The sequence below is a fragment of the Heloderma suspectum genome, chromosome 3 (genome assembly GCF_057233095.1).
Source record: "Heloderma suspectum isolate Gila_16-S chromosome 3, 16-S_ref, whole genome shotgun sequence".
NCBI lineage: Eukaryota > Metazoa > Chordata > Lepidosauria > Squamata > Helodermatidae > Heloderma > Heloderma suspectum.
Genome location: NC_139460.1, coordinates 107515988 through 107528190, shown reverse-complemented (window position 1 = coordinate 107528190; position 12203 = coordinate 107515988). Strand labels below are relative to the sequence as shown.

Below are 12203 nucleotides of genomic sequence, written 5' to 3'. Positions count from 1 at the left end.
ATATTTGTCTGCTGCATTTTCTCCTTCTTGCCTACTCTCCCTACATTAGTCAACTACATTAAGATAGTTTTAACATCCCCTCATAGATATTCTTGCCCTACTCAAACACTGCTCATCAGCTGTTCTGAATACTGACTACCGGCTTAGTTGGTGGGACTCTGGTGCTATCTGTTTGCTTTCCAACCTGACCCTGTAGCCCACCACCAGCCCAGGAGTGACATTTAGTTGGAACTGCCTGGGGTCCGGACCCCTTTCAGCCCTCTTGCAGATGACAACTATAGATTTGGTCACTGGGTTCATCGGAGAGCTTGCTCCTGGTGGTTCCACATGGACCTACGGCCCAATTGGAGTCCACCAGGAGAAGAGCCTTCAGTGTGGTGGCCCCCTTTCTGTGGAACTCCCTGCCCCTGGTGCTCAGGCAGGCACCAACACTGTGTTGTTTCCAGTGCCTCCTGAAAACAGCACTGTTCCAGGAGGCATTCCTTAATTGACCAGTCACGGTTTCTATTGGCATCCTGTTTTTTAAAAAGCACAATTTTAATATGGTGTTTTATTTTTTAAAATTCTTTTACTGTTTTATCTTTTGTGTTGACTGCTCCGAAATTTGTTTTAGATATGGAGTGGCATACAAATATTGTAAATAAATAAATAAAACAAATTTATGAAGAAACATTGCCTGCTGAAAAGATACCATATTATTAACTACTGAAGCTTTTACTAAACTTCTCCTGATGGATCTGATCACTTACTAGTTGTAAGCTCAGGACAGGGTGATTGTACCTGTGTAGGAAACTAGTCATTCCTGTCATTTGGCCATGTCACGGGTCAATTCTTACCACTCATCCATACCCAATCAGAAATTTGGGGAAGCTGTGGCATATACAAATTCTTCTCACCACTGGCCAGATACTACAGATAACCAGCTTTCCATGTGGCCTCATGTACATGTGATACACATATATGCAATAAGCAACTATTTGCAGCCACTATATCTGTGCGAATCAAATGCAAGATCATGTTAGATATAGGAAGTACTTTTCACATTCAGGCAGGCATTTTTCAAACATACTTGGACTGTACATGCTAGGAAGGACTGTACCATGTGCTTCTTCTGTACTTTTGAATCAACTCATTGTCATACCATGACACAACAGACCCCTTTAGATAAACAGCTTTATGTAAATCCCATCATACTGTGACAGTAAAAGGCACTGTGCAATAGGGAAAGGAACTGTTTTAAGACATTCTAGACAAGCATTTACTTGTGGGACTATATCGATGCATTTAATACTTCCTAGGTTGCATCTCTCTAAATAGCTACTAATTAAAATAGTTCTAGTCAGGAATGAAACAATAGGGTTAAAGATATGCAAGGGTCCCCCAATCTAATAACTGAAGTGGTATGGTCAGATGGGAACAGCGTACCACCTCAGTGACTACATGTCTGAATTGGCTTCACTCATCTATGTCCATCTTCAAGCTTTTTCCACCCTTAATCTATAAGGATAGTATATTTGTTTAATTTTTAACTTTATGTCTGGAAATATTGGAATAAATTTAAAGTACTTGATTAGAGTTTATAATTAAATATTCATTACCTTTTTTAGAGGCTCTAATAATTGTCTCAGACAGCAGTATAGGACTTCCATTGGAAACTTCATGTATAGACTTTTCTGGTGCTTTGTTGGCAAGGCTTTCTTTCTTCGCATCTTTTTTTATCTCCTGTGTAAGAAAGAAAAACAGACATGTAGAAGAACCATTTAGAAGACACATTCATGAATAAGTAGATATGAACTATGTGTTTTAGCTACTACCGCTGAAGAACTGTAAGAAAAATCCTTTTGAAACCAAGAGTAAGAGAGGGTATTTTAATATACTAGGTATTTTACCACTGCTGAAGCATTGCTCTTCCATAATCAGCTGGAAGCAATTGTGGTTCCAGATGCACTTAATACAATGCTACATCCTTGTAAACATCCTATAATGCCCATTTCCATAGCAAAGGAAAAACTGTAGCCTTATAGCGAGAGCCTGGGAATTTTTACTCAGTAGTAAGTTGCATTATGTCAAATGGTACCTTTTCCCTGGCAAATATGCTAGGATCTCTGCCTTTATTTTTTAATTAGCCCTGTAGCTATGCAACATGAAAATAAAGGGGGGATCTGCTTCCCCTTCAATGGAAGTGGGGGCAGGCAGGGCTCTACTCATCTAGATACTCTAGCTGCAGATGCTACTATGCAGCTGTCAAGGAGCCAGAGAGGAAGAGTCCTTTGGATGAGCAAGGGGCTTCTCGCTGCCTCACCAGCCCCAGATGAAATGCATACCCTGAGCCATCCAAAGGGTCTCTAGTCACCAGTACCCTAACCACTCCTCTCCAAAGTCAGGGGGAGGGGAACAGAAGGACCTGAAATGTACCCAAAGAAGGACTGCTCCCTGTATCATCCTGCCCATGACTTGTTGAGATTGACTGGGGAGGCCCTTTCAGTTATATGATCACCAAATGAAGTTCATACTTCTGGAACTTGTAATAAGGCCTTCTTGATGGTGGCACCCCAGCTGTGGAATGCCCTCCCCTTGGAGGTTAGAGGGCTGCCAACATTGGTTAGTTTATGGCACCAAATGAAATAATGGAAGTCCATTAACTTATCTCATCTCTCTTTTCTCAGAATTTTTTTTAAAATCTAGTCCCAAGTTCAAGTCTCCTAGTACATGTTTATATGCATATCTCCAAAACACTGCTAAAAAATCCAAATGGATTTAGAACACAATGCACAAAAGGTGGAAGTAGTAACAAGGCTGTAATTTACAATAAAATTCTCAGAATTAACATTCTTATTGCAATGCGAAAGCAACTCCACTGACATCAGTGAAACCTGGTGCCCGGTTGACCTAGTTATGATCAGGCTGTAAAGCCTTTTGTGCTTGCTAGAGGGAACATATTAAGAAAGTGAAATATGCTACCACACCAAAACGTAGTATTTCTTCCTTGATTTCCTTCCGGCATCTAAAGTATCCTGCCTATAGAGGTCACCACTTCCAAATGAGTAATTGTGACACAAGATGAAACAGCCAGAGACATTATCCTATGACCAACAGCAAGCAGAAGTCCTCATGTCAATATCATACTGAAGCTGCCTAGCTTTTAAAATGTGTACAAGCACCAAAAGCAAACAGGAAGCTGCCTTTGCTTAAGATATCACCAAGGTTCAAAGTTCGCCTGCGTGTTTGCTACCAATGCCCCACTTTTCATCACACCAGAAATAGTGCTCTCAGAAACTGGAATGATCCAATTCAGGGAGATGTGTGCCAAACAGGGGAGACTGTGTTTGCCATCAGGTCTTGGCTGTTTCCACCTGCCTTGCCATACCCCCAGCACTACGATTCTTCACAAAGGAGCTTCTGCTACTTTGGGTATGTGTATGGTGCTGGTGCTGTGCACAACTTGAAGGCATCTGCCCAGGGAGAGGCTTTTTCCGTCTTGCCTCTCCTGGTGCTCCGCTGCCAAACGTCAGCCAGGAGGGGAGGTGCTAGGAGGATGAGGGAGCTCTTTCTTTGCTCAGGAAAGGGGACACTGGTGGGACACTCTTTCTGCTGCTTGAGGATGGGCTTATTGAAATGCCGGGGGGGGGGGTATCCTTTTTTTGCTGTGAGTTTGATGTCGATGACTTAACATGAACTTGTTTAATGAACTGTTTAATGCAAGTGTGTTATTATTGGTACTGGATGTTGTTAACTGGCCTTCTACTTCATCTTCTACTTATTTAAATTTTAATACATTTTAAATGAACTGTAATTGGGTTAATGTTCCATTGTAATTTATAATAATTATGGCAATTGTATTTATGTGTTTTGTGAACTGCTTTGAGTGCAGTGAAAAATTGTGAAAAATGTGGAATACAAATAAATTGTTTGACTATGACTACATATTATTTCCTTGTTCTTAGTTGGCTGGCAGAAGGTGCTCTTGGACAGGGGTGGGCCAAAGCAAAGTAGATCCTGTAAGCCTGAAGTATGCCCACACATGATCTGGTAAATAAAAGCCCTTCTATACACGATTAGGCTGCAGAATCTCAACTGATAGTTTCTTAATCTTTCTGCTCTGTTCTCGGGACCAGAACATGTGTCACAGCTTGCACAGATTTGACTGCAGCTAAATTAGACATTTAGTGCTGTTGTTATTTTTCTTGTACATCATATCGAGTTGGATACTATAAATGAAAATTTGAAACGTAGGCTATCAAGAATCTGAAACTCCACTGTTTATGGTTTCTGATCAGCTTATAGCCTGTGACTAATGAAAATGAAATTTTTATATCCTATCTAGAGTGCTACGTGACCAATGTCTGGTTTCTGAAAACTTACTTTTCTCAGACACAGTAAGCTCAAAAACCATGACTGATTATCTTTTGAAAAATGGCTACACTACATCCTACAGCTGACACATATTGCTCTCAAAGCAGAATTAACAATTAGAGAGAGAGAGAGAGAGAGAGAGACTTCAAGAAACAGAGATCTAAACTATATAATTCTAGTTATTCCTGGCATGGATGGAAAATGATCAACAGAAAATGGTATGTTCCTATGATCACATAGCAATTTTGTGGACAAGGCAATGGCATTCCTCCAATAATGCTTAATTTTCCTGGAGAGATTTTTATCTTGAAAACAACAACAGGACTCTACAGAGTATTCTAAGTTTGGAAGCTAGGTTCCTAAATCACTCCAGAAAGCTTCTGGAAAATTTAAGTGAAACTTCCAAATTCAACGAGCTTTAAATACATACGTGCACACAAGCTTAAGATTTCAGTACCGTAATCATTAAGATGATTGAATGATGAATTCATATTATATATTTATCTATACTTGTAACTGCCCCTTCATGGATCACTGCCTTGTTGTAGCGAAGGGACTTGCGTAACTCAGCGAAGCCATAAGCTATGCCGTGCAGGGCCACCCAAGACGGACAGGTCATGGCAGAGAGTTCTGACAAAATGTGGTCCACTGCAGAAGGAAATGGCAACCCACTCCAGTATTCTTGCCAAGAAAACCCCATGGAATGTATCACAAGGCTAAAAGATATGACGCTGGAAGATGAGCCTCTCAGGTCGGAGGGTGTCCAACATACTACTGGGGAAGAGCAGAGGGTTTCCAAGTAGCACCAGAAAGAGTGAAGCGGCTGGGCCAAAGACGAAAGGACACTCCGCTGTGGATGTGTCTGGTGGTGAAAAGAAAATCCGATGCTGTAAAGAACAATATTGTTTAGGAACCTGGAATGTCAGATCAATGAATCAAGGTAAGCTGGATGTGGTCAAACATGAGATGGCAAGATTGAACATCGACATCTTGGGAATCAGCGAACTCAAATGGACAAGCATGGGCGAATTTAATTCAGGTGACCATTATATCTACTACTGTGGGCAAGAATCCCTTAGAAGAAATGGAGTAGCACTCATAGTCAACAAAAGGGTGGGAAAAGCAGTACTGGGATACAATCTCAAACACGATAGAACGATCTCAGTACAAATCCAAGGGAAACCATTCAACATCACAGTAATTCAAGTCTATGCCCCAACCACTGAGGCCGAAGAAGCTGAGGTTGATTGGTTCTATGACGACCTACAACACCTTCTAGAACTAACACCAAAAAAAGATGTCCTTTTCATCATAGGGGATTGCAATGCTAAAGTAGGAAGTCAAGAAATCACAGGGATAAAAGGCAAGCATGGCCTTGGTGTACAAAATGAAGCAGGACAAAGGCTAACAGAGTTTTGCCAAGAGAACACGCTGATCACAGCAAACACTCTTTTCCAACAGCACAAGAGGCAACTCTACACATGGACATCACCAGATGGTCAATATCGAAATCAGATTGATTATGTCTTTTGCAGCCAAAGATGGAGAAGCTCTATACAGTCAGTCAAAACAAGACCTGGAGCTGACTGTGGCTCAGATCATGAGCTTCTTGTTGCAAAATTTCAGCTTAAATTGAAGAACGTAGGGAAAACCACTAAACCATTCAGGTATGACCTAAATCATATCCCTGATGAATATACAGTGGAGGTGAGGAATAGATTTCAGGGATTAGACCTGATAGACAGAGTGCCTGAGGAACTATGGACGGAAGTCCGTAACATTGTTCAGGAGGCAGCAACTCAATCCATCCCCAAAAAAAAGTAATGCAAGAAAGCAAAGTGGCTGTCTGAGGAGGCTTTACAAGTAGCTGAGGAAAGAAGGGAAGCGAAAAGCAAGGGAGAAAGAGGAAGATATATCCAACTGAATGCAGAGTTCCAGAGAATAGCAAGGAGAGACAAGAAGGCCTTCTTAAATGAACAATGCAAAGAAATCGAAGAGAACAACAGAACGGGAAAGACTAGAGATCTCTTCAAGAAAATCGGAGATATCAAGGGAACGTTTTGTGCAAAGACGGGCATGATAAAGGACAAAGAAGGCAGGGACCTAACAGAAGCAGAGGAGATTAAGAAGAGGTGGAAAGAATACACAGAAGAACTAGACAGGAAAGATCTTAATGATAGCCATGATAGTGCGGTCACTGAACTTGAGCCGGACATCCTCGAGAGCGAAGTCAAGTGGGCCTTAGGAAGCATTACTAACAACCAAGCTAGCGGAGATCACAGTATTCCAGCTGAGCTATTTAAGATCCTAAAAGATGATGCTGTTAAAGTGCTGCACTCAATATGCCAACAAATCTGGAACACTCAACAGTGGCCACAAGACTGGAAAAGGTCAGTTTACATTCCAATTCCAAAGAAGGGCAACGCCAAAGAGTGTTCAAACTACCGTACAATTGCGCTCATTTCACATGCCAGCAAGGTGATGCTCAAAATCCTACAAACTAGGCTTCAGCAGTATGCGAACTGAGAACTACCGGAAGTACAAGCGGAGTTTCGAAGAGGCAGAGGAACTAGAGATCAAATCGCCAACTTTCGCTGGATCATGGAGAAAGCAAGAGAATTCCAGAAAAACGTCTATTTCTGCTTCATTGACTACGCTAAAGCCTTTGATTGTGTGGATCACAACAAACTGTGGCAAATTCTGAAAGAGGTGGGGGTACCAGACCACCTTACCTGTCTTCTGAGAAACCTGTACGAGGGTCAAGAAGCAACAGTAAGAACCAGACATGGAACAACCGAGTGGTTCAAAATTGGGAAAGGAGTACGACAAGGCTGCATATTGTCGCCCTGCTTATTTAACTTATATGCAGAGTACATCATGAGAAACACCGGGCTGGATGAATCAGAGGTCGGAATTAAGATTGCCGGGAGAATTATCAACAACCTCAGATACGCAGATGATACCACTCTAATGGCAGAAAGTGAAGAGGATCTAAAGAGCCTCTTGTTGAGGGTGAAAGAGGAGAGTGCAAAAGCTGGTTTGAAACTCAACATTAAAAAAACGAAGATCATGGCATCTGGCCCCATCACTTCCTGGCATATGGAAGAGGAAGAAATGGAAGCAGTGACAGATTTTATTTTCTTGGGCTCCGAGATCTCCGCAGACGGTGACTGTAGCCATGAAATTAAAAGACGCTTGCTCCTTGGGAGGAAAGCTATGGCAAACCTAGACAGCATAGTAAGAAGCAGAGACATCACCTTGCCGACAAAGGTTCGTATAATCAAAGCTATGGTTTTCCCAGTAGTAATGTATGGCTGTGAGAGCTGGACTATAAGGAAGGCTGAGCGCCGAAGAATCGATGCTTTCGAACTGTGGTGCTGGAGAAGACTCTTATGAGTCCCCTGGAGGTCAAATCAGTCCATCCTAAAGGAATTCAACCCTGAGTGCTCATTGGAAGGACAGATACTGAAGCTGAAGCTCAAATATTTTGGCCACCTAATTCAAAGAGAAAACTCCCTGGATAAGACCCTGATGCTGGGAAAGACTGAAGGCAAAAGGAGAAGGGGACGGCAGAGGATGAGGTGGCTAGATAGCATCACTGATGCAATGAATATGGACTCGAGCACGCTCCGGGAGAGAGCGCAGGACAGGAAGGCCTGGCGTGCTATGGTCCATGGGGTCACGAAGAGTCGGACACGACTGAATGACTGAACAACAGTACTTATAACTGACAGTTTCTGAGAACTCTAGATAGCTTACTCAGAGTAGGTTGGGTTAGTGGGACAACAGAATACCAGCAATTTTGCCAACTTGTAATTGCTAACAATCAGGGATCCATTTCAGAATTTATTCACAGCATTTAGAAACAAAATGCCTATATTTAAGATACTATAACTAAAGTCAAAACTTCCCCTCTAAGGAAATATTTCCTCTTCTTCAGAATTAAAAACTTAGTTCTAACTCAGAGAAATAACTCTATTTTCAATGGTGGGAAAATATTTTCAGTGTTACCTGTAATAAAGACCAACCCTAATTATGATTGTAGGTGTTCTTTTTTCCTCTGTATCTTGAATGCTGTATTAGCCCTATATAGTTTCATACATTATGCCAATTCTTGAGAGCAGTAGAAAATTTTTATCTTTAGTACATAGGCTTACATAAAGTTTTTGTTCTCAGGGCAAGTTCACAACACTCTCTCGTGCATAGGACAAATCCATGAAACTTTACAGACAGTTGAGCAGTGCTCTAATGGGGCCTGTACTATCAGAGTACTACTGAGTTGGATGCAAGGAGATGCCTAGACTGAACCTCACTGTGGCTTCCACCCTAACATATTATGGCAGATGGTTAACAAAGCACAAAATGATGCAATAACAGCTTCCATGAGAAACTCTTCACCTGCTCTATGAGCACATGTGTGTGTTTTAAGGTTTAAACCCCCCAGTATTTTCTTAATTTTCAGGCTTTCTACCATCACACAATACCCCACCTATATTTTCATGACCAGAGTTTCACTGTATAGCTCAGTCATTTGATGCTTCAACCACATGCTGTATTTCCTCCCACGGCGGAATATTCAATATTTTTAGGCTGTACCATGAACAGAGGTTGAGGTAAATGTGTTTGTTGAGAGTGATGTGGTTATTGTGATTTGTATGAGTACAGTGTCTGAATACACTGTCTGTTACATAAATATACCAGTTTGAGGTGTTTAAACAGACCAATGTTCCTAGGTCAGTTTAATGCAACTCTTTGTAGCATCTCAACACAAACACAATGCTCACCCAAATTACAGAATCTCAAGTTTTATATTGAAAACTATCAAGCACAAAAACTTGCTATTAAGTGATGTTAACTAGCTCTTCCAAATGTGGGCTATTCTCAGCTAGTGAGAAATATTTTACTTGCTTTAAAATGAGTAAACTGAGCTCATAATCAGACATACACAGAAGTCTTGGTCTGTGCTCACTTGAGAGTTAAAAGGTTTCAGACAGTGTGCACATTTGCCCTTCAGTGTTTCAGAAATCAATGCAAATCTTATCAGAGCTTATGCTTAGAAAATAACATTTGATTCTCTACATTTGCAACAGAATAAAAATTAAATTAATCTTACTTGCAGCCACAAAAGTGTTTGGGAAACAATGGAAACATGGGGAAAAGCCCAAATAATAGAGCAAACAACTCAACATACAACTCCAGTTTCCACCAAATCTTGAAGCCTAGTAAGATACAAACAAACAAACAAAGCATGAGCTGTCTAAAGGGAGGACATGTAAAGAATACTAATTATCCTAACAGTAGAAAGACATGAAATATTGTAAAGTAAGAACAGTGCCAATTTTATAATATTGTACCATCACTGCTGTTTATTTTGTTGCCATTGTTTCATACTCCTTTTCACACATTCCCCTCAAGAAATTCTGCAAGTATCTTCAAGCTAGAATAAACCCACAGAACATTTGATCCTGCCCCCATCCCCTTGTAAGGCCCCAGGCCTGAACCAAGCTATCAGTAGTTTTAGAGGGGTTTAAATGATCCATAATGCTCTCTGACTTTAGTCAGTTGGCTGCTGTTTTCCCTATCAAGCCTCTTGATTTACCAGGATGAGTCAAAGGTTGATAGTGCGACCTCAGCGCATTCCATACTAACTAGCTGGGGTGTCTTATCAAGATGTGCCTGGAAAGTGAGGCTTGTTTGCCTTAAAGCTGCAGGTGTCTGTGCTGGGAAAGTTCCCTTTTGACCAAGCACTGTTAGTCTATGCTGGGAATGAACGCTAATTAATGCTTGTTATTGTCATGCTGCCTCACTGCTGACATGTATGGTATAAAACCCATTTTACCCCATGGCTCTGGGTTCAGAGCTGTCTGATTCAACCATTGCGTACGCCTGTGTGCTGATGGTACTCAATAAAGTACTCCTTGTAAGTAAACCTGGATCTGATTTATCACTATCTTGGCACCTCTAAATTAAGAGACCTACTGCAGGGGCAATACACCCCTCAACAGACCCCCCTCCAGTTGTCAGGGTGGAACCTGATCCAATAGAGACACAGAGCAATTCTGATTCTGAGGAGGAACAGCAATCCGTGGGAGAGGAGCTCGCTCATCTCTCACAAGCACAGCAGCTGGCAGAGATTCCTCCTGCCAGCATTCCTGGGATAGTGACCCTGGCAGTGAGAGAGCGCTGGAGGGGAGCTTGCTGGACGCTCGGCGCAGATGCAGGGAGCGACGACAGATGGAGGGCGTAGAAAGGAGGCGTAGCGCTTGCTTGGCGCGCAAACAACAGTCGCGTCCCAAGGACCCAAGGGAAAGAGGGAAGATCTCTCCCTAGCCCATAAGTTCAGGGTCTTCCCGTGGTTCTCCTTCAAACGGGAACCAACTGCCTTACCTGGAGCTCAGGCTACTCTGCTATCTTTCCCCAGTGCTGTTCCTTGCTTTGTCACTAGTGATTAGTATCTGAAAGAGTCATAAAGTAATAAAGGAATAAAGTCTCGGAAAGAATTCCTTGTCGTCTATGTCCTGAGTTGGCTGTTGGTGGGGACTGCAAGAGGCAGCTAGGCCGCTCCTGACACCAGTGTAGTTGTGAAGCACCTGGCACACTACAATATGTGGCCAAGCCAGAAGAAAAATTATGGTGGCAAATAATGGTGACGATGATGATTAAGAAGTCTTAAATAAGCCATGGCGGGCTGCAGTGATCATGTGTACTGGGTCAATACCAAGAAACCCAAAAGATGGGTTCACTCCACTGCATTGCCTCTCCTGCAGTTTCCCAAGGGGAGCCAATCACCACTGGAACTGGGATGGGTTTTGCCACACTATATAGTTCCACTGCATGTCCCATAGAAATCTGGGACATAGTCAGATATTACCAACATCCCACTCCTGTACAATAAAGCATCATTAAACGCTAGCAAGTCACAGGAAGAGAATGATATAAACAAGCTTGAGCAGAGAATAATGTGACATTTAATGATGTGTTACTTTGCTTTTGTCAGAGTGAATAAAAATGTCTGGTTATGTTATTATCATTCTTACTTAACTGAGAGAGGTGGAAGCTAAAATGTTTGGTTAGCAGAAGGGGAACTCGAATGGAAATATGCAATCCTTTGGAACAAATCCACAAGTAAAACTAATGTGAATAATTTATAGAATAAGTGCAAGGTCTGGAAGATCCTAAGTTGCATTTTGCTTTCAATATGACTACACTGTAATGAAGTGGCAGCCAGCAGGAAGGGAAGCATAAATGAAATAATAGCTGTTTTACTCTGAATCTGGTAGCACCTCAAGTGTTCTGGAATACAGCACACACCAGCAAGGATAAGGATGGAGCCCCACACACCAGTGTTATTAGAGGTTATTCTCACTGTATATCATATACAAACAACATTTCTCCATATTTTTCCAACCTCAAGTGCTGTATACCTCTCCAGGACATTCAAGCGCTCAGTTCTTCCCTATTCTAATACCTTTACTGGTGGCATTTTCCTCCTTCTGCCTGCTCTTAAAACATTGTGTATTCATGGGTGTTAAGTATTTTATTCTACCCGTAGAAGTCGTCTATAATTCTATCTTGGTGTAATTTTTTCTTCATCCTTCACAATCCACCTTCTCAGAAAAGATACTTTCACAAAGTATATCTGCAACTGATCTGGGGTAGAGCCCAAAGCTATAATCATTTGATGAACCTGCTCATATGAGGCTCCTACAACACAAGCGTGTGGGATTCCATATTTTAAAAGATTACTCTTTATTCCAGAACAGTGCAATCCCACAGAACATAACAGGTTTCACTCCTGAACACACCAGAACATGAAATGTATTTTTTTTTCACATTTTCACCTGACAGAT

At 41.7% G+C, this 12203-nt stretch overlaps 1 protein-coding gene across 10 annotated transcripts in view; it reads right to left on the bottom strand.

Moving 5' to 3' along the window:
- SH3KBP1 (SH3 domain containing kinase binding protein 1) overlaps nt 1-12203 on the bottom strand; it is a 244810-nt gene that overhangs the window by 159953 nt on the left and 72654 nt on the right. For 9 of the 10 annotated variants that reach the window (XM_084844051.1, XM_084844056.1, XM_084844061.1 and 6 more), the window contains exon 3: nt 1599-1722. In XM_084844051.1, the coding sequence (XP_084700177.1) occupies nt 1599-1722 (124 nt within the window). Of the gene's footprint in view, nt 1-1598; nt 1723-9466; nt 9573-12203 lie in introns of those variants that run through there. The other variant, XM_084844060.1, reaches the window with a different exon arrangement.